General features: G+C 37.2%; 1 protein-coding gene across 2 annotated transcripts in view; it reads right to left on the reverse strand.

Moving 5' to 3' along the window:
* Positions 1–23,787, reverse strand: part of ZFYVE28 (zinc finger FYVE-type containing 28) — an 80,692-nt gene that overhangs the window by 46,448 nt on the left and 10,457 nt on the right. For both annotated transcript variants that reach the window (XM_074147731.1, XM_074147730.1), the window contains exons 2-6: positions 15,157–15,294; positions 11,994–12,196; positions 10,183–10,272; positions 8,093–8,182; positions 3,785–3,886 (exon numbers count right to left, since the gene is read on the reverse strand). In XM_074147731.1, coding sequence (XP_074003832.1) covers positions 3,785–3,886; positions 8,093–8,182; positions 10,183–10,272; positions 11,994–12,196; positions 15,157–15,264 — 593 coding nt within the window. In that variant the 5' untranslated portion in view covers positions 15,265–15,294. The remainder of the gene's footprint in view (positions 1–3,784; positions 3,887–8,092; positions 8,183–10,182; positions 10,273–11,993; positions 12,197–15,156; positions 15,295–23,787) is intronic.

The following is a 23,787-nucleotide window of genomic DNA, read 5'->3' on the forward strand; positions in this document are numbered from 1 at the left end:
GATAACATCACTGTGTAATTATGCATTGCTAGATGTATAAAACACCAATGCTGATGTTTTATATCTAAACTAAAAAGCACGAGCACCTTGCGTAGGTATTAAAACATTCGAAGTCCTTGTTTGCTGCTCAACTTCACCAAAACCTAAACAAGAATCCTTACTGCTTTTGCTCACAAAGACTCCACAATCTCTATTACTTTTGAGGTTGCCAGCCACCAAAAATTTTCCTAGCCACTAGGTATTTTTCTCTGCTAGTTCTGATTTAATTATGTGGATCCACATAAATACAGTGCTTATCATTGCCTTTAACAAGAGGGATGATTTATGGTAATAAGAGCTTAAAAATTACCTGTAATTCTACAAAATAATCAGCTATAAATTTATTATTGTTATTCCATGAGTTAAAATATTTAGTTGGCTAAAAAGTTGTAGAACTTTATGGAGAAATTTACTGGGATGTGATCATATTCTGCAGTAAGAATGCTGTTCTATATTCTTACAACAGGCACACAACTACAATACAAGATGTAACTATTTTAACAAATCTCACTGAATTTCACTGAATTTTTTTAGAGTTGGAAGGGACCGTATAGATCATCTAGTCCAACTCCCCTGCCGAAGCAGGATTGCTTAGAGAATGCTACTCAGGACTGCATCCAAGCGGGTCTTGAAAATCTCCAAAGAAGGGGACTCCACAACCTCCCTGGGCAGCCTGTTCCAGGGCTCTGTCACCCTCACCGTGAAGAAATTCTCTCATATTCGAGTGGAACCTCTTATGTTCCAACTTGTGCCCGTTGCCCCTCATCCTGTCACTGGGAACCACTGAAAAGAGTCTGGCTCCCTCCTCCTTCAACCCACCCTTGAGATACTTATAGGCATTAATAAGGTCTCCCCTCAGCCTTCTCTTCTCCAGACTAAAGAGTCCCAGCTCTCTTAGCCTTTCTTCATAAGGGAGATGCTCCAATCCCTTAATCATCTTTGTTGCCCTTCGCTGGACTCTTTCCAGTAGTTCCCTAGGGAAAGGACTCCTTCCCCAAAGGACTCCTTTAATTTATTTTCATGCCTTAATTATTGGTGATGGAGACTGGAGAAAGACTCCCAGAAAAAATTATCGCCTTTTGCTGGGGATGAGCTCAAATATCTTATTCCATCTTCCCTTACAGGTTTTTGTGAACATTTTCACTGAGTAGGAATTGTAGCCTGCTGAGTTAAAAAAAAAAACTAACCTGTGATACAAAAAAAAAAAAATTGAAAATCTAGAAATCTTAGGTACTTTTAAAAGTAATTTAATTATCCTACAATTAAGTGTGTAGTTCATGTATCTCGTTGTTTTCATTCAATGTTATTTTTCATTCAAGAATATTACTAATGGATCTTTTTGAGCCCAGTTCTTTCAAATACTGAAGTCCCTTGACATTCTTTCAGAGACTGCCATCTTAACTTGCATTAAATTTTTGGTCTGATAGATGCTATCTCACCAAGAACACTTTTCAAACTTTGCCTGCTAGACAACTAAAATCACATTTCTTAATATATGTCTTAAAGTATATCAGAACTTTTTCAACACACAAATCTGAGTGTCTTTTCTTTTTTTGAAGTTTGCATTGAAAATTGTAGTTATTGAACAAACAAGCATTTCACTACTGTGTTTTCAACCCACACATTAAGTTCAGAGTAACAGAAAATTAAATGGATTAAGCAATAAACCGACTTCATTGATTTTCATTTTCTGTTTTGTGAAATGTAAGGAGCAAGCAGAAAGTACAGACTAAGAGAACTGTATTAGCTACATGCTCTAGGCAATCCTGCTTCAGCAGGGGAGTTGGACTAGATGATCTCTATGGTCCCTTCCAACTCTAAAAAAATTCAGTGAAATTCAGTGAAATTCAGCTTTTAAATATTCTTTTGGCTTTAGTCACCCAGTGGAATGCTGGTGAAAAATTCTGTGATGGTCATATATAAGGAATAAGACATTTTAATGTTAACTTCATGAACCTTTTAAGCTTCAGTATCATTAAATTTTTTTTCTCCTCTAGCTTAAGTTTTGCTCCTCAGTTCATGTCCTCCTTTTTTACTTAGTGTTTTATAAAACCTTAATCACTCAAAAAACCCCAAACATGTTGATGTGTCAATTTTAAATCTCAGATTTCGATATGAATTCCATTAATGTACCTAAAAATACAACTTTATCACTTCTAGACAGAAATACTATGAAATCTCCAAGGGACACAAAAGGATGTCATCTGGATATTCATAAAAGCTAACTTCAGAAATAGGTTCCTCTCTGAAACATACCTCCTACTTTCCCTCAGGAGGTGCCTCACCTCTAACGGCTGAGGGGAGATTAATCTGGATAAACTTATCTACATGAAAACTATTCTTAAATCAAACCATCATCATGACATACAGGGAAGGTGATAAACAGGTGAAAATTAAACACAGGAAAGAAAAAGTTCAGCCAAATTATCTCTAGACACTTCCAGGAACACAATTTGCAGTTGGTATATACATTTGAATTCTAAGAAAATAATAGGGCTTACAGATTTAGAAAATAGGGGCTTTTTTAACACCCAGAGAAAATACCTTAACAGTGAATATAAAATAAACTCGATATAAAGATCCTTTAAAGATATAGCTCAATTTCTCCAAAGCAACAGATCAGTCTTCAAAAAGACCTCAACTAAGAAAAAACAGAAGATTGATTGCCCTTTATACATAACTTGAGCCAAAACCCAGATCTCCAATGGTTACCAGAACTGAAAGCACTGTGAAAGAGAGGTATATATAAAATGATCCATCCTGTACAAATAGATCCACAATATGAGAAACTCATAATCATTTATATTAGAGTAAGAATGATCCGAGTATTGCATCTTAACATACAGAGAAAATGTAATAAGCCTAGTTAAACAGAAACACTGATGCTAATTAGAAACAGGATCTCCCTAAATAACCTCAACTTTAGTATTTCAGGCCTCATCCAACCATACGGAAAATATGAAATGTAATAAAATGATATTCAGAAAAGAATAAACTTTTCATATCTTTGAGTTTCTTAAAACTCCCATCAAATTAAAACCTACATCTACTTATTTCATGGGTATATCAGGCAGATTAGAGGAAAATGCACTTTATGGTTAACAGTGTTCTGGGACAGAATGGTTAACAGTGTCAGCTAGGATAGAACTTATTTTCTACCTTGAGTAGCTACTGTGTTTTGGATTTCGTATGAGAATAATGTTGATAACACAGATTGGTTTAGTTGTTGCTAAGTAATGCTTGTATTAAGTCAAGGACTTTTTTGTCTTCCCATAGAAGCTGAGAGGGAGCACAGATGGGATAAGCTGGCCAAAGGAATATTCCATACCATAGACATCATGCTCAGTATATAAATGGGGGTTGGCCAAGGTAGGCAGGGATCTGCAACCACTGCTTGGGTGGGCTGGGAAATTGTTCACCAGGTGGTGAGAGTGAAGTGTTGTATCACTTCCTTTTGTATATTCTTTTACCATTATTATTTTCTCTTTTGTAACTGTTATATTAAACTGTCTTTATCTCAGCCCACGAGATGATTTTTTTTTTTTCTTTTTCTCCCTCTTCACTCCATCCCACTGATGTGGGTGAGGGTGGGTTGTGGATTGAGCAAACGGCTGTGTGGTACTAGTTGCTGGCTGGGGTTAAACCACAACACACAACAAATACTTTTCTAAGCATTTATGTGTTCTTTTTAGGCCTCTGATTTTTACTTCAGAAGAGAAGCAGTTACAACCATCTTATTACTTGCCTTATTTTTCTTAGCAAAGTGTGAAAAGGTCTGAAGAGTTCAGACATATCTTCTGGTTTATGGTCCAAGTTTAATGGTCCCTCGGAGTAGACAACAAGGCCACTGTAATTCAAACACAGGCACAAACACACACAAAAATGAAATTTACATTACATGGAGCAACTACTGAATAAGGAGTCAGAAAAGCAACTCCACATAAACATTAGAATTATACTCGTTACATATTGTTATCTTATTTTTGTCCTATTCACCCACAGTCAGAATCAAATGCTATTTAAAGCAACAGCAAGATCATCCCCTCCGTACACCCCCCCCCCAGCACAGACATGGGAGAAGAGGCAATGGAAGCATAGGGGAAGAATACACATTTATTTCATTGCTGTGGCTGACCCATTAAAAAAAACCCCAAGGAACAGATTATCAACTAAGTTGGGGAAACTCCACTGACTTGGGAGAGATTGTAAATGGCTTTTTCTTTCTTTTTTGCTAAATCCCATAAAACACATTTTGATAATACCGTGCTTCTAAATCAACTCAGCACTTCTAAGAATTTCCCTGAAAAGAGGTTAGTTCATGGCCCTGAAAGCCTCCATGTATGTCACTGTAGATATCTTGATAGTTCCTCCTGATCAAATCACTCTGTCCAAACCTGTGCGTCAGGAATTTAATTAAAGTCACTTTCTTCACCGTATCTGCTGCATCATAGCGCACTGTATCTGAGAGTGTATTCCACCCACACCAGGCACCACTCTGCTTAAAACCGTTTAATTCTCTGCCCACTGCAGAAACAACATACATTTCTCAAAGCCAAATGGATCATTCATTCTCACACTGGAGATGACACAGGTTTTATTTTTCCCAGGCCATTTTCCCCTTCCTGCCCTTACAGTCAGTGCTCAGTTACCCAAGGTATTTCAAAGGTATGTTCCTTTTCTTACACTCAAAATAAATGTTGCTTCAGAGAGCTTTCTAGCTTCTCTGGGTCCCAATCATCCAGAGTAATGGGGACCCTCAGCTGACTAACAGGACTGTTGATGTCCTTTGCTCACCAGCTGTTCACTAGCAAGCGCCCTGTGTGACCACCAAAGGCTCTCTGAGACACAGCAGCAAGGCTGATGTCACAAGTTATATTAATCCCACCGAAGTATCAGGGGGCAAGGAAGGGGAGGGCACGCAGAAAGAACCACTTAAGACTCTGCTTACTATCTGGGAAATACTGGTCTCTTTCTTCTGTTTATAAACCCAGAGTCTGGCTCATGCACTGGTAGCAAGATAGTACTGCAGTCTCCCATTGGGCTGGAAGATAGTCTATTGGGTCTGTGTGGAAAGGTTTTGGTAGCAGGGGAGCAACAGCTGTGGTTCTGTGAGAAGCTGCTAAAAGCTTCCCCTGTGCCCGATGGAGCCAACAACAGCCAGCTGCAAGACAGACCCATTGCTGGCCAAGGCCGAGCCCATCAGCAACAGTGGTAGTGTCTCTGGGACAATATATTTAAGAAAGGGAAAAAAAAAACAAACTGAGCAATTGCAGTCCAAGACAAGAGTGAGAATATGAGAGAGCAACAACTCTGCAGACACCAAGGTCAGTGAAGAAGGAGGGGGAGGTGCTCCAGGCACCAAAGCAGAGATTCCCCTGCAGCCTGTGACAAAGACCATGGTCAGGCAGGCTGTCCCCCTGCAGCTCATGGAGGTAAACGGTGCATCAGATATCCACCTGCAGCCAGTGGAGGACCCCACACCAGAGCAGGTGGATGCCCGAAGGAGGCTGTGACCCCATGGAGAACCCATATTGAAGCAGGATCCTGGCAGGATCTGTGACCCCTGGGGGACACACACTAGCGCAGTCTGTCACTGAAGGACTGCACCCCATGGGAGAGACCTGTACTGGAGCAGTTTGTGAAGAACTGTAGTTGTGGAAGGATTCAACACTGGAGAAGTTCATGGAAGACCGTACCCACAGGAGGGACACCACACTGTAGCAGGGCAAGAGTGCAAGGAGTCCCCCTGAGGAGGAAGGAGTTGCAGAAAACAATGTGATGAACTGACCACAACCCCCATACCCTGTTCCCCTGCACCACTTGAGGGGAGGAAATAGAGAACTTGGGAGTAAAGTTAAGCCAGAGAAGAAGGGAGTGGTGGGGGGAAAAGTGTTTTTAAGGTTTGGATTTATTTCTCATTATCCTACTCTAATTTGATTGGAAATAATTATTTTTTTTTCCCCTCAGGTCAAATCTGTTTTGTCCATGACTTAATTGGTGAATGATCTCTCCCTGTCCTTATCTCAACCCACAAGCTTTTTGGTTTTTGTTTTTTTTTTTTTTTTTTTTCTCTCCCCCATCCAGTTGAGGAGGGGAATGATAGAGCAGCTTTGGTGGGTACCTAGCATCCAGCCAGGGTCAACCCACCACAGATGGCCATCAGAAAGTTCAGAACTGTCAAGGTCACAGAGGGTCCAAGAAACTCTTGCAAGTCAACTTTTTTTTTTTTTGTGGCTTAAAACAAACTGTGCTGTTACCAAGGATACGTTTGTGTTTTTTTCTCTAAGCTTTATGGGCTTCAACAAGCAGGCTGCCATGAAGTGGTTATTGCTGACTCATGTCCTATATTCTGCCTAAACAAACGTTACTTCTTCACTGAGCTTGTGGATGCTCTCACCAAACTTCCAACTGATGCAAAAAAACACCATACCTTCGGCTTTCAGGTAGGTTGCTTTCCATAAAGATTAACTCTCAATAAAAAAAGAGAAGCGGGCTAGAGCACTACAAAAAACCAATTATGAAATGGCCTCTGTATATGTATGACCTTTGAAAGAGTTCTGAATCAAAGCTTGAATATAGTTGTAACATGGGAAGAACTAAGAATTGGAAAAGTGTGTCTTAGTATTTCCTACTAGGTCAAAGATCGCCGACACCTGTTAACACACTAGGCAACATACACTGTGTAACATGTATAGTAAACTCATGTCTGAAAAGAAACCTTAGACAAAAATTAGTCTGAAAAGGATTGCTTAAAGCTTTGCTATTAGAGGACCGAGGGGATCTCCTTGCCCCAGACCCATCCTTCTCATTAAGATACAGAGGAACAACACAACAACTCTGCGTTGCATCCATCTTTCATTTAAAGGCTTCTCCTTTCACAGTCCAGATAAAAGGCTTGCATTTCTTCCAGACAACACTATATCTGGTTGGTGTATTTTTTCCTGTGGAACTTCACACAGCAGTGATTTATTTTCAAACCACTGGATACTTGGGAGTAGTTAAACTTTTTTCTCTTCACCTTCTGTCTTTTGTAATTTGGGATTGACATGGTGCATTTCCCAGAGTCTCCTTGGTTTTCCAGTTAGTCATGACATATTGTACTTCATTGTGTCTTCCAGCAGTTTCAAATTGAGTTCTCACATTCCTGTTGTCTTTTGATAATCAGATAATTACTGTTATTATTTTTAGAATGACAGTTACAGACAATATGCTATTTAACAGGAACAATGGGCCACAGAGATATCCTGAAGAGAAGCGTATTACACTCAGGATTTGAGGTTTTTTTATTTCCTTCAATTATACTACTTACATTAGCTAACTTTAAAACATTCACAATGGTAAAATATTAAAAATACGATGGCTTTACTCCAGAGAAACTGCTGTCTTTAAATTAAAATATGAAGACTCATTAGGAAAAATGCATCTTAGTTCTTCAATATTGCAAAAACTGCATGAAGCAAAAGCAATGTTTTAGTTTAATTGTCTTGAATAGTCAATACAGGGCACAAATCTATACATAAGTTATACATGTTAATACTTTCCTTGAAAAAGATTTAAGCCTAACTCAGTAGTCACAATGCAGTTTGTCACAACAATTCCTTTTGAACCTAGAGTCATTAAGAAAAAAAACACAATTCCTGTTGAAAATTTTGGGGTTTCAAGACTCGTATCCTTACGTCATATTATTTTTGAAGTGACAGAAAATATGTGCTTTCAAAAAATATTTCTGACAATGTGACATTCCATAGACTGATGTTCTTAATTTTTTAGTTTCTTTCTGGAAGATGACTGATCAATTGTTCCAGGTTCCTTCCTTCTATATTTTGAGTTCTGCCTTCTCTTTTCTTTTTCCCCTCTTGATATTCTACATGAAACTGGTACTGATTTAAAACGGAAGACAAAACATAATCCTCTTTTTTAATTTTTTTTTTTTTAAATAAAGTACAAGCAAACTCAGGTAAAAGAAAACATGCCAAAATTCTGAAAAAAGCTTGAGATTTTCAATATATCTTTCAGTGAGGCAGAGTGGAGAGTAGTTAAGAAAATTACTTACCATACAATGGCTAATCTCGGAATTGTAAACATTAAAGCTGGTTCATAGTCATCTATCATATCTTGAGTGAGGTATCCAAGCCTTAAGGCTCTAAGCAGAACAATAGAGTTAGAGATCAAACTCTCAAAGAATACATTTCAATAGGAAAGAATTTGGAAAAAAAAGTGTTATAAGCCAAACCAAATTGATAGTATTTAACTCATGAACTATTTTTGTACAATCTAAAACACTGTGTATAGAAGTGACTGCTGTAGTCACTGCTTTAAAAAAACATGAGGAAAAAAGAAATGTTTGAATACTTAAAGCTTTTAAAGCCATCTAAAACCAACATCATTTTTATGCCTTTTTCCCTTTTTATTTACTGTTCCATGCCAAGCTTCAGCTTGTTACTGAAAACTACTCATGCTTAGAGTTTTTCAACTAAAAGAAACATTTTTAAAGTAATGGAGGAAAGTATCTGGTTTCATTTTCAAATAAAACTTGCTATAATCATCTAGGTCAACCCTCCCTAAACTAACAAATCAAACTACAAAAAAACCCAATTCTACACAGCAACTATTATTGAAGTCTAAGGATTTAGTAATTGGTGGTCACTCCATTGTCCTATTATAATGTTTCAAATATCTTAGGCCCCTTTTAGACTAAAACCCAATTTCTTTAGGCTTGTCACTCAGCTATGTTTTCCAGTTTTCTTCACAATTTCTTAATATTCTCCTAAGTTTCATAATGTCCTCAAATCTCTTATCCAATTTGTCTGTATCAGTGCATAAGATTAAGATAAGACTCAAAACTGCACACTAGTCCTGCTGAGATCTGACTGGTCCCAAAAAGAATGGAAATAACTTTCTCTTGTTCCTTGTCAATACTTGTCTTGCCAATACTGCTGGTGGTAGACAGCAAAATGACCAGAAAGCAAGCACAGCTTTGTACCAATGGTAGATAGAGTCATCAGTGCATGTCCCACTATCACTCCCTGTTCCTTCCTAGAGTCCACTGCCAGATTATCCAAAGTTGCAAATGAGAAACTATCTTTTTCCTCTTATTGGACAAATATGTGTATATGAAGCAGCTAACTGATAGAAAATAATTCCTCCTACTTGTTGTGACCACTTTGAGTTGTAATCCTGTCTTTCAAAGTGCCTGAAAGACCTCTGATCTTGGTGTCATCTACAGATTGTGGCAGTGTGCTCTGTACTCCTTCACTCCTTAATGAAAGCTGTGGTGGTTTGGGCCAGACTGGCCACTGAGACAAATGACAGATGCTCCCTGACCTCCCTTTTCTTCAGACTACACTAGATCCAGGGTCCTACTTCACAAGTTTTCGTATTCTGACAGTAAACTCAACACTTAGTCCAAGTGCATTCCACAGTCAATTGGTCTCTAATAATTTCACCCAGACTACAGTTCAAGAGTTTCCTCTAGAGAACAGTATTGCACTGCTGAGAGACTCACTCAAGCTGGGTATTTGACACGCTGTTCCCCTCTACTGGCCAGCTGTTAGGCTAGTTACTCTGTCACAGGGGAAAAGTAAAGTTGTTCAACATAGTACTTCCAAACAAATTCCCGTTTTTCTTATCACCTTATACTCCTAAAAGAACTTATGAATTGCTGGATTGTCAGGGTTTTTTTAACATCATGTCTTCATACATATGAAGTCATGGTTCCAGCCCTTTAAGATTTTAAAGGGCCTTTACAAGTTCTTTATGGTAATCACTAGAGATTCACAGATTATTTGAATCATCTCCCCATGTATTCCTGAATGAAATATGATTAAGTCTTCATGCCTTAAACAGATTTAGCTTATTTAAATGCTTATTCTTCATTTATACATCTATAACAACATTTTTGTATGCCTAGTTATTGTTGGTTTATTAACTTTTGAGGTTTTTTTGGTTTAGAAAACAAAAGAGCATAGGCTTCTGCCTGGCAAGCATGCTTAACGCTTTTCAACTCTGTACTTGGATACTTACTAGAAAAGCAAAATACCTGGTGTTTTATGCTTCTTAAAGACTGTAGTTAAAGTATTTCTACAAAAGCTCAGACTGAAAGCAAACACAAATTAAAATTTAGTACTTAACTAAAATGCTTACCTTTCCACAGTTTCACAGAAAAGTACGATTACCTCTTGCTGTACATAATATTCTTTTGGAGACTTCACAGGTACCATGGCCGACACATAACTACAAAGATTATAAAATAACATACTATTTTACATGCTTCAACAATTCAGATTATAAATAAAAACAAGCCTAAGACAAATCATCTTAGAATCCAAACCATGCCTGTACCATTTTGTATTTATTTTGACAGCACTCGCCATGAAAATTGTACAGTGTAAAAATCTCTAAGAAAAGCAGCTGATTTACTTATTGCAGACTGAGGCAGTGGAACTCAGTAGTAATTTAGAAATATCGTTACACACATTTAGCAGTCAGAACTCCATACTGTGGGGCACAGGGAGGTACGTCCTAAAAGGATCTTTATTGCTGCATCTTGAAGATAGAGTAGTTAACTCTGCATTTCCTTAAGGAAAAAAAAACCCGACTAAAATGTACATTTTCTCTAGAAAAGTTTTAGCTTAAATTGTATTAGTGAAATTCAACTACCCCGCAGAGACAATTTAGGAGACTTAAAAGTTGGCCTTGTTTATATAAGGAATTACATGCAAAAGCACTAATTCACAAGGTAAGAAACACTGGTATAGTAAGTGGTTTTCTGTCACCGTATTACTTAATTAGTTATTTGTAGACTACAGGTAACACAAGAAAGGAAAAAGTTGTTTGCAAAACAATGGCAAAGAAAAATGTGTGCACAGAGTTGGTACGGACAGGCCAGAAACTGTGCCCAGGCACTGTCCACAGTGCAGTTACTGATTGTCATTGGAGTGCGCACTCAAAGCCACACTTAAAAACATGGTTTTAACTAATGTTCTCAATGAAAATGTTTTTCAATGTACCAGTATAATTATGGTTTTCTGAATCAGAAAAGTTGCTTGAGTGAAATAATAGAAAAGAACATCAAGGAAGGGTAAACAGTAATGGGAGACAAGACAGTCTACGGATTATTCCCAAGAAAAATTTAAAACACTGTTCAATGCTAAGAAACCTGTTCTACTGAAGGTAGAAATGGCTTTATTATATTAGATCTGTAGATAATGTTGTCCAGTATCATGTCTGTAACTATGCTTAGCACCACAAATATCTAATAGACATGCAGGAAGCTGGCTTTAAGTTGGAAGCACAATGCAAGACTTGGTCAACGTGAGCTCTGATGCAATAAGCAGTCACTTTTCGCACCCCAAAAGGAGTTATTTTTATTTTTGTTATAAACCTCCAAGCCATTTTTCAATCACAAGTTTTTAAATCAGTGAGTTCCTGCAGTTAATTATGGCTTCTGTAGAAGCACTTCCTTCATCAAATCTCAATTTGCCTTCTTAAATTCGCTGGGTGCATCTTGCTTTTATCTATAAGCACAAGGGAACAAAACCTCATAATCTCTAGACTATTTTTATCACACTTTTTTTTTTTTAATGTCTCTTACTTGCCGCCTTTCCTCCAACAAAGAAAACATTAAGGGAAGAGATTTACAGCTTCCTTTTGTGTCTTGAAAAGCCTCCCTAAAATGCCATATGCCAGTATGCAAATGGAAGATTATAGTTTAGTTGAAGAGAGCAAATGTTGATTGCTAAAAAGCTCTTTAATTTTCTTTTCATTATTGCTACACTGGAAGGGAAAAAAAATCTAACAATACAACAAATTACTGAAGAATTCAAATACATGATAAAAAAATTACATACTTTTTCCAGAAAAAGAAAACAGAACAAAACAGTCAACTTCCAAAAATGAACAAGCCACACAACAGCTGTAGTAGCCAATGCTCATAACACATTCGTATCTTTTACCTTAATTCAAATTCAGCAAAAAGGACATCAAAATGCTTGAGTGACTCCTTCATTTTTTCTGTGTAGAGGTTCAAATCCCTTAAGGCCTGGTCACGAATGATATTTCTAACTTCCTCTAGGCTTCGGGTCAGATCCTTGGCCAACGGCCTCATAGCCATACTCTCAATTTCACGATTCATAATAATTGAACCAGCAGCCAAACACTATGAAATAGATTAACAGAAAATATTTTTACAAAGTTACTTTTATATTTAAAAAAAAGCACAAGATGTGATATTTAATACCTTGAACAAGAGCAGTACTTAGCCCCAGTTTGTTGCAAATTATTAAACAAGTGAAAGATTTAAGACTGATCTGCTGAGTCATAAGCCTTCATGTAAAAGGTCAAGGAGCAGCTGGGTCAGAGACACATGAGAACAGTGGAAGGGTCAAGTGCAAAACCCACAGGGCTAACATAAGAACTTAAAGCTCTTCTTTTAGTTAGGCAATAAATATTGGTAGAATATATACTCTATGTGTGCAAGGCTTTTTTGCATAAAAGGTATGTGAAACTAGCTATAGCATGATCAAGGGACCATTTTGATTCAGGATGGATTGCTTGATTTTTGTAAAAATAATTCCATTTCGTACAAAGAGAACAGAAACTCTGCAACTGCGATGCCTTTTCCATCAAAACTGGTCACACTCACTAGACAGAAGAGGGATCCAGCTAGACCAGTATCCTGCCTCCCACAGAAGCCGTGAATATACTCTATAGGAAAGAACATAAAGACCAGGTAACAGACTGATTTTTCCCTTTCAGAAGGGAACTGGACTCCCTCTGACCAACTCACAAAGGCATTAAAACTAGATTTTTACTGTAGCACATCATAAACTTTTTAAAAATCTTGCTTTTAAAAACAAGCTATTTAATAATCTCTGCTGCTCACTTCATTCCTTTATGGATACGTTCAGAAGACAATGAGCACTGATATAAATCATACTCACTGTATTAATGGAAATATTTTTATTAACTGAAAATACACAAGATTGAAAAAAAAATGAGAACTTTGAGACTTGAACATTCTTTTAATCTCCATTTATGCTCTGTATCAATCCCCTCTCTCCTGCACTCCCCTGGAAACGAAACATTTCTGCAGCTCTGCACCACCCAGGGAGGTGGTGGAGTCTCCATCTCTGGAGACATTCAAAACCCTCCTAGACACATTCCTGTGCAACCTGCTCTAAGTGGACCTGCTTTAGCAGGGGGGTTGGACTAGATCTCCAGAGGTCCCTTCCAACCCCATATCATTCTGTGATTCTGTGACCTGCAATCTCAGCCCTTGCTTAGCAGCCTGATGCACCGATCCACATTTTAAGGGCACTCTGAGAAAATCACGTTCTTAACTCTTATTAGCCAAAGGAGAACTTGTGCAAAACTATGGATAGGGCATGCCTTACCTGCTGATAGGTACTCTTAATCTGAAAACTCAGAGTGGTTGCACTGACAAGGACACATAAGTGTATATTCATAACAGTCCACACAGTCTTCCTTACTACAGGAATTTACAGGAGGACAGTGTCTGCAGTAGTATGAGCTGGCATTACTTCATCACTGCATACACTACTTCCTCTGAAACCAACAGGTCTCTTCAGCCTGTTGGTTTGATTTGGAGACAGTAAAAACATAATTCACTGTTTATGTTACATAAGCTAGAGGGCAGCATTTTTATTTTCTCCTAGAAGATACTGGTTGTCTCAATAATTCCCTCAAGCATTTTCCACAATGCAAGGAGAAGTTACTCCACTGACTAGCATTTCTCCCATTTGCTCATTGCTGTAATCCTAGCTTGTTAGTCCCTTAGAGTAAGAAAGGGTAAGGGAATTCACAGGCATTCATTATGGATGGTTACACAAAGAATTATCCCATCTTCTCCTGTGTAACTACCAAGGAAGCACCATTAAATCCCATGTGTCAGACTCTCAGCATTTGAGAACAGAGCCTGGAGTCATCTGGACAACAGCAGTGAAGGTCACACAATAGTAAAAAAAGGTTGCTGCTGGTTTTGCTGAGGACAGGATTATCAAATTCATTTTGCAAATTCTACACAGGACTCTCCTGTCTCAGAGGAGCCTACAACTAGCAACTGTCAAAGACAGTTTCAGAAACAGAACACATGGAGGCACATTGGACCGAACACGATCAGAACTATTGATGCACTTTCAAAAGAAAAGAGGAACTGGTAGAGAAAAGAATGGATAACAACAGGAGCCAAAGGGTTGCTTCACACACAGGAGAGGCAAAGCTTAAAACACCACCACAACAAGCTCTCGTGTGGTGGGATGTCTAGAGTACTCCCCCCTCTAACACTAAACAAACCCATGGTGCTTAGTAACCTTCAGGCCAGCAAACCTGAAGACACTAAGTATCATTAAAGATGCCACAATGATTTATTTCTTTAAGCCAATAGACATCAGTACTAATGAATAACTTACATATTACATCATTTCTTTCCTGACACTTCAGGCTTCCCTTAGTTAAACTAATTAAAGCTTATTCACTCAAAAAACCCTTTGTTCCTACAAGTTGCTGTAGAAGCAGGTCTTTGAGATAATTCAGGTACGCAAAGAGTGGACTTCAGTGTTTTGCACAGAAACCATCATATTTTTAGCATACAAATGGAACAAGTGAATTATGTGCAACAGATGTCATCTCAACAAAGCTATGTATGCTTAGTATGAGCTATAGCATAATATAGCCATTAAAATAAAAGAGCATGCACTTATATTTGCTGGAGATAAAAGTTTATCTTAATAAAATTCCCTTACGTATCTTTGTTTCTATGATTTTCAAAGCATGACATACAAGATGGCCCATCAGAATAAAAAACATAAAAATATTAATCATATGTTAATTCACAAAAGAATAGTTTTTAAAAGGCAGTCATAATGACAGCAGTCAATTATGAAAATAAACCTGTATGCCGTTAGCCCAACCAATACCAAAACCATAGTTAAAGAATCCCCTTTCACTGAGCATCTGGAACAAGTTCTCAGAATCTTTACTGTGCTCTGTAATTATATGTACCATTTTCAGAAAAGTCTCAAGACGTACTTTAAATGTCTGGCTTTATGCCACAAAATTATCCATTAACCCCAAAAAACAGAAATATGAGAGACTTACTTCTGCTCCAAACCAAAGCTGTCCTGCAAGGTTGTCATGGCGTATTTCCTCTGGAAACTTAACACAAAAATCTCGGTTGGCCCGTTCATGTGGAATGCATTCATCCATGATTTGATTTATGATGTTCAAAACATTATCCTGAAGCAAAATATAGCATAGCATATATACTGTTCCCACAGAAATCCCACAATTATTTTTTTTTAACTTTTAAAAGAACTTAATAGTGAGGCACCAACTAATTATGATAGAAAATGCAGTATTTAACTCTTATGGTCATCATACACACAGAGAAAAAGATAATACTGCATAGAAGAGTGACAAACTTCACTTTTTCTATTTTTCCTAGAGACTGTTTCTCAGATTCACTGCACTTTGACTACGTTAGTGGGACTTCTGATGAGGAGGCACGATTTGGAGCTCATTACCTCCAGCTATCTGTCTGTAAAATATCAGTAAATAAGCTAGAAGTACAAGTAAATTAGATTTCTCTCATTTCCTCTCACCAGCCCCAAAGTGCAGATATGCACTTCATTCTTTCCCAAAGGAATACCTGACAGAGTACCCTGGTGGTGTTAAAAATTTTTAGAAATTGAGTTATATTGGGACCATTGGAGTTGAACAGACTTAAACTCATCCTGGGGATCTAAAGCAGGTAGTTTCCACACTTGAGTGCCCAGTGGGCAAAGGCTGGCACATCTGCCTGCCATCCCACCCTCCAGTCATCCAGGAGGATAAGTTAGAGTCTTAATGTTAGAGTACTGCTCTGATCTACGTCTTCACCAGGACAAAGATCAAAGACCTATAACCAGCTCCTTGATATGCAGTAAATAATCTGTATTCATTTATTTGAAAAGATAATTTTCACATACCCCTGCTGGGAACTGCATGGAATTTGATTAACATAATAAATGTAGATTCAGAGCATGAAAAAGGCTGAGTGCTTTTATTAAAGATGTTTTGTCTGTCTCATACTTCTTCCACTATTTACAGAATTCATGTTCTATTTAAAATATTTTTAAAACAAATAAAAACAAATCTGTCTGTATAGAACTGTTTAACAGCCAGAATTGCTTTAAGTCTACATTTCACTGTTTTTATTTTCCTCTGCATTTAAAAAATAATAGAAGACAGGAATTTTGAAGAAACCTGGCCCCTTCAGTATGTTCCCCAGTGAGAAAGACAAAACCTGTTTTAGGTACAAAAAATGATTCACATTTTCTGTAATTTCAGTGCAGACTGTTGTAACTGCTGTCGCCACACAATAATCTTAACATCAAGGCTGTAATCACAGTTATCATCCCAAATAAATAAGTAAACCATTGGCAATATTTATTACACATTGGTATAAGGTACTTTGTTTTAACATTAAAACATTTTTACATAGGTGCATTTTTTGTAAGTCTGTCATGAGGTAACACATTTCATTTCAATAAAGTTGTTAAAAACAAACAAACAACACCCAATACATTTAAAACACACTGGCACATATAATATTTAACCATCTTCTCTGGAAACAAATCTGAAAACCAAATGCTCTGCAGGTCCTCCGTGACATCACAGACTTTGGCCAGCAAATATAAGAAAAGACAAGAAAACCGACATATAAAATACTTAATTTTAGAGAGGTACCCCTCACTCTGCTGGGTATAACATACTGCCAGGATGAGTGGGGCACCTGGATCCCTAGGAATTGAAAGAGATGCTCATTGCAGAAAGGGAGAGAAACAGCAACCTCTCAATAACCCTTAGTGTAACTACAAGGGGAACTTAAGTTCAAATCCTGGAAGAAGACACATCAGAGCAAAGATGCCCAAACTCTGTCTCGGCACTGCCATCCTGAACCACTCACTGCCACCATCTCCCCTCTCCAGGCTAAAATGGAGACAGTGAAGGAATCACATGAAAATGAGTATGACATTTTAGGGTGAGAAAAAGCAGACTAACAGCAAGTTTCCTATTTTTTGCTTCCTTTCACTTCTTAATTCCTGGTATTGAGTATACTTCTCTCATCATTATTTAAGATAAATCTAGCTGGGGAACCAAAATATTTTGAATGTAAGTCCCATAAGAAAATCAACTCATAAACCACTTAATTCCTACCCAAAGTTACAGAGCAAAGAACGAAAATAAGGATTCAAATACTTAAATTGTAAAAGGACACAAGTCACACACGATATATTTTAAATTAGTTATTACTGATCTATTTTGCGATCAGATGCATTGCCTGTAGCTCCCACTTTATCACCAGAGCAATACAGTTTGGCACATTGGGATGAAAAAGCCAGATTCTTGTTTTCAGAGAATTAATAAAAGTTTGCAAAGATCTTTTAGTGTTGGAGAGGTAGTGCTAAGAAGTTATCCTGCCAGTTAAATTTTACAAAAGCTGCAGGAAATACAAAGAAATATTAAGGCTGGGAACCCTAAGAATTATATTTGAATCTAATATCAGATTTTAAATAATCCAATTCCATTTTATTTTTGGACATGATATTCCAATTTATTTTACTTGCCACCAAACTTGAATATGGAAAAAACTAATTTTCAATCTCTTTTTTTCTAAAAAGCTACACAGAATAGGATGAGGCCCATATTGAAAAGCTTTCCTCCCGAATTTTTTTTTTACTTTAATACATTATTTTTCAAATGCAAGCTTTTTCTTTTTCCACCAGCTACAAGACAGATTGAATTCCCCTTTTATAATCACTTACATACATACTCAAAATTCCTGATATATCAAGGAACAATTTAGGCAAGCAGAGAAAAGCAACAGGACTTATAGCTGGCACGAAGCAGCTGTTCCGTATTTTTGTTCTGTTCTTTATTATATCTGTAGAAATGTACCAAGATTCTGTCTAAATCATCACAGGAGACAATTATTATTATAAGCATCATGAAATTTTGTACCTTAATGCACTCAAATCAAATATTGCAACTGAAGGTAATACTATATAATATAAAGATAACTAAACTTTTTACAATGCAAGTATAATACTAATTTTTCTGAATATCATTTTTTTGCCACCTAAATGACATCTAATATTCTTCCTCATGTCTTCAATATTCCTACAATCTCTACATGCTTCTGCTCCAGAGCACCCAAGATGTATCAGCACATCTCCATGTACACCAAACTTACCGAGTCAGTTTAAAAAAAAAAAAAAGTTATTTGTAATTTGTGGAGTACTAGCAAGTTAAACCATAGGCAATTAAAATTTTAACATACACTTCCCAATGGAGATAAATCACAATAGCTCAATCTCTGTACTAGTAGAAGTTGTTTGTAAAGAGTTACCTGGCTTCACATAGGCAGCTGGTCATTCTGTCAAAAAGTTAAGTGAAAAAGCCAATTAAAAAAATGAACAACTTTTCCTACATAATCTGTCAGTGATACTGGAGGATTAAGGAAAGAATAGTTGATGTACTTTGCCACTTAATGTATAAATGCAGAAAGAATTCTAGAAGTTGAATTGCTTTTGCTGTTTTAAGATGTGCAATTTGCCAAATTCTCTGGTTTTCTACAGGGTTTCTTTTATCCTACTACAGAGAAAAAAAAAACAATTCTCCATCACTTTCATTCCCTCTTCCATTCCTCCTTCTTATGACACCCAGAGCAGAGTAATCTAAAAAGGAAATCTGGAATACTTGCTCCCATAATGATTTCAAATCTCAGCTACTTTGAAACTGGAAGGATGCCAGCCAATTTAGACCAACTATCCAATGCATTGTAAGCAAATTAGTCTTTTCTTTAAAAGAGCTTCAAGAAACATTCAATTTAGTTAATTACAGTATTCTGCTTTGTAAGCTAAGAACGAATAGGTTCAGATACATGGCAGCATTGAGGTTTTGCTCTAATTTAAGCAACAGAAATCAATTAGTTGGAATTGAAGTAGTAAATCTTTCACTTGATCCATCTTTCTACATAAAAGCCTCTGGATTTATCCGTTATCTTTCGGTTATTTGCATACCAGGATGAGCAGAGTTTTGTTTCAGCTGCTCTGTTTAGGTTCTTCAGCAGCACAACAGGCAGCTGCGGCAGAGATTCTGCTTTGGGAATTACTCCAAGTTCCTCATTTCCTGGAAAACACAGCTCAGTGTTTCACGTAACGGAGGGCACTTATATTTTATTTTGATAGGAAAGATGAGTGGTAGTGAGATAATGTATATAGTCAGCCACAGCAGAGGACAAAAAATTGGTTTATTTTTGGCCCAGCAGTAATTGGCCACATACTCAATAATCAGAGCATAAAACTAACAGCAACTGCCGCATTAGCTTTCTGAATAGGTACAAAAAGAAAAGCCAGTAACTTCATCTTACTTATGCTCTAAAACATATATTTAGATCAACAAAAGGCAGACTTATCTACCCTTTTGCACATGTCCTTGATAAAATCCATGTTGCTCTTCCATGCTATTAAATTTAACATTGAGGTCTTTTGCAAGATTTCTTCAGAGGAAGATAACTTCCCGAGTCGCTCAGTACCTCTTAAACATCCATTTTTTGAATAATCAGTAAAATCTAGTCCAGGTAACACAGTCTCTGATGATATCACGAGCTTAAGAGAGGATATTTTTGTCTCTTCATTTAAATATATCCTTCACATTTTTAATTTCTTTTTCTGGCTTAACATTAAGTTGCAGACCTCCAACAACACATTTATGACAAGTAGAAGCAACTGATGAGCACTAAGGCCAAACATAAAGGAGTATTTTGTTGTAATTAAAACAATTAGCTAGTAGTCAGGTTTTTATGGGTTTCTTTCATTAACAGAAGAAACCAATAATAAGGAGAAATACTCTTTTATATAAGTAACAGGATTTCAAAGAAAACCCAAAAGCCCTGGCTTCAGAACCTAGCAGGGTCTCTACAGATGACTGTTTCAGCCATCAGAGATCCAAAGTCTCTCTCCAGGCAGCAACAAGTTCCCCCTCTTTTCCTCCAGCCCACCTTGCACAGATCCCAAAGGCTGGGCTTTCAGTCTCTCTTTCCTGCCTGATGATCAGCGATTTGACTATTTCCCACTGCCAACTTCTAAATGCTCCACTTTCAGAAAGTAACTTAAGATTTTGCTGTGTATGAACTTTGGGCGGAAGATCCTAGTTTAATCTTGCCCACTATAGAGCAGTACCAAAATTCATCAGGAATTAAAGGCAACTTGGATCTCTAGCAATTTAAGTGCAGCACTGATTGCTGCAGTTTGTGTTGAACTGCAGCATCAAGACTTCTCTTCCTGAACTCTCATGCACTCTCATGAGGGCACTAAACACTTCAAATATCACAGATTTATTAATGGAAATTTCAATCTTACCTCCTGCATATATTCAAAATTGATTATGCATACAATGAATAATTACATCTCCCCAAGTGGAGCAATTGTTACATATGAAGTGGTGAACACTGGCCCACCAATTTTCAAACAAAAGAGGTCACAGATATTTGAGCACAGCTTCCAATAAAAACAGTTACTTAAAAATATTTTAAAATAATATTTTAATATTAATTTAAATATTTAAAAATATTTTTAAAAGTTGTAGGATTTATTTATTGGCTAAAACGATATTTTTCACTAAGCCAGTGTGCACTCTTTTGACAGATTACTTGTAAATTTAACTTAAATCTGTTCTGAGCATCTCCATCTCCATAACACAAAGACCTAATCATGGAATTCATTTCTCTCTTTTCTTACTACCCGCCCAAATATAGCTCTCAGTAAATAAAAGAGGAATCCTCATTTACAGAAGGGCTGTTTATAACTAATACCAACCTGAGAGACTACATGAAATACAACATTGTTACAGGGCATAATCCTCTCTCAGCAGAAAACAACACTTTCAGGTCTCAAAAATCTAAATGTTCCTTTTGCTACCATCAGAAAAAAAAAAAAAAAAACCAACCCTGTTTTACTCCTCCACACCAAAAAGCCATTAACTAATATTAGACATGACTGTCTTTACTGAAAATGAAGTATACCCAAACTTGTAACAAAAGACTGTTCTCAGTAGAGAGCTTTTCAGCCAGGCTTCCCTTTATCAGTTAAGGGTAACTTAAGAACTTTGTCCACAGTGACTCAAAATATTACTAGAAAAACGTTGTGAATACTGACATGTTCTTAGAGCAGTGTCTGCATACTTAAGCCTTTTCTATAGAGACTCTAAAATGTTTGTTTTATATTAAAAGACACTCGAAAATAATCCACTAACTAATACACTAACAGATCCTTTTACATAGTATCAGAGCAACAGAAAAATAAGAGACACTAGTTTTGAACATGGGTATCTGCTGTGATAAATATAAAAAGGGCTTTCTGCTCCACCAGTACCAAGCAACTACCTTCCCACCATGGTGCAGTGATCCCAAAACTACCCTAAAATGTACATCAAGGTTTCCCAAGCATGAGAGAATTTCAGCCTGGCACAGAACTGGCAGCACCTTCTTCATATGGCTCCGAAGCTGTTTCGCACCTGAGGTCACGAGCAGAATGGAGGCAATGTAATGGTGTCTTACTGCCACCTTCACTTTGCCTTCCCCTGCTGCGGAGTGAAAGCATCCTGCATCCCCAACACATTCAGTGCGGAGCTGGCGTGCAGCCAGCGTTCCTCTCTATGGTTCTCCGCTGCAAATTAATTCCCTGACCTAGAGTGCACAGCATTTACAATCCTCTCTGCTCCCAGTCTTAGATAATAGGCAGTTTCTCCAAATGACCTATTTGATCCATATGAGCAAGTGGAAACAAAAAAAAAACCTAGTTAACATGGGAAACTACAATTTAAGACTACAATAGGACATGCTATTACGACCCTTTTTTTCCAAGAAAAAATATCTTGCAATATTAATCACTCCCTGGAATCAATATGAATCCAAAATGCAGAAAGGAAATAAAATTCTTGTTAGTCAATAGAGTTGTACTGATGGCCCAACTTACAGTCAAGCATTTTATACTTTCTAGTCGTCATGCTAATCATTCCATAGTGAAAAATAACTGACAAAAGTTTCCCAACAACGATGAAGAAAAGCTGTTAAACAGACAAGACTTAAAAAGACACAATTAGTTACTAATCAGAAACGTTTAATGCTGGACATTTGTTTTTTACCTAGCTATATCTTTCCACTGATGACTTAAAACTTCTGGAGGGAAAAAGGTAAATTTAAAATCAGCATTCATAGCCTGAGTCCAACAGAAAATAAAAAAAAAAATCAACTTTTCTGATAGTTACAGGCTGTTTAGCATATTTAGCACAATTACACTCAGGTTCTTTTTCTTCATTCACAGTGCTTTGAAGAACAATAAAAACATATGGAAGTGTTGACAAGCATGTGTGTTTTCAAAAGAACCGCTATGACGTTTCACTCAGTTGCACACCCAAACAGCAAACAGGTACCTGACACCAACTGTGTGAAGATGTCAGGCAGCACAGAGAAGACATCTGTTGGAGCAATGCAACTCACACAACTAATCATTACTAGGAGTAATGAAATGACAAATGTTGTAATCAATTGTAAAACAACTGAAATGGAGATTAAACTCTATAGAAAAAACCCCACCATCTTACAAGCTCTATTATCACAGACAACCAGTACAGCTGAAATGCGTGTTGTCTGGAATTTAAGGTTTACCTTCACATCATTATTTAAATTTAAAAAAGCTTTTCTTCTCAATTTCACTTTCTTTTCTAAACTGGCATTGTCCCCACTTAAATGAAATTGAAAGAGATTGTATAGAAAACAATAATTTTCTTTAAATAAGATTTGGCTCACTCTCCCATCAGTCAACTGCCCAACCCTTCCGACACAAATTTCTGGCTTTCCTACATCTGCGTCAAGTCCCTTAAATATAGGCCTTTTGAGAAGTTCTCTAGACCCCACCAGCTCTGTTATATTTTAGAAAAAGCCTCACAAACTGGTACAATTCAGAAAACAAGCATGATTCCCTCCTCACTGCAGATCAATGAGTAACACCCAAGCATTCCAATACAACTGAATGGGCTGCAGAGGATCTGCTTTTGTTTCCTACTTTTTTTCCCCCTCTACTGTTAAAAAACATCTTTGTGTACTACAGTTTCTAAACTCTAGCAACACAAAGGTTTCGTTCAGTCAACTTCTTCCCTCAATAATTACACTGCTGTCTCCTTCACTGACCTCCACTAACACAATTAATATAATGTCTCAAGGGTTGCAAATTAAGCAGGCTAGAAAGACTTGGCCATTACTTTAGCTAAAAGTACTCCTGGCTCAATCCACAGTTTAACCATAATATCAATTAACAAAACATCAGGAATAGATTCTTGACAACTTCTAACCAATCACTAGGTTTCAGAATCCAGCGACGAGTTTCTTACAGCTCTAGTCTAACATCTCTTTTAATGAGATCTATTTCTGTCTAATTTTACAAGAAAATGTTCTTCGATGGACAGATGCAATCAAATATGAAAACGGCGCACCTCTGAACTGCCTCATTGTTCACAGTGATTATGGTACATACTCCCAATTTGCTCTTGTCAAGAATGTTAATGAATACAATTAGTATTTCTTAGGTAACTCACTGCCAATCCACTATGACACCGGCATTGTCCTATGAGTTATTTAACAGCTCTTCACAGATACCTTCTTCATCAACGGATGCTCATTAATGCTGA

This window comes from Numenius arquata, chromosome 5, assembly GCF_964106895.1.
Source record: "Numenius arquata chromosome 5, bNumArq3.hap1.1, whole genome shotgun sequence".
Lineage (NCBI taxonomy): Eukaryota > Metazoa > Chordata > Aves > Charadriiformes > Scolopacidae > Numenius > Numenius arquata.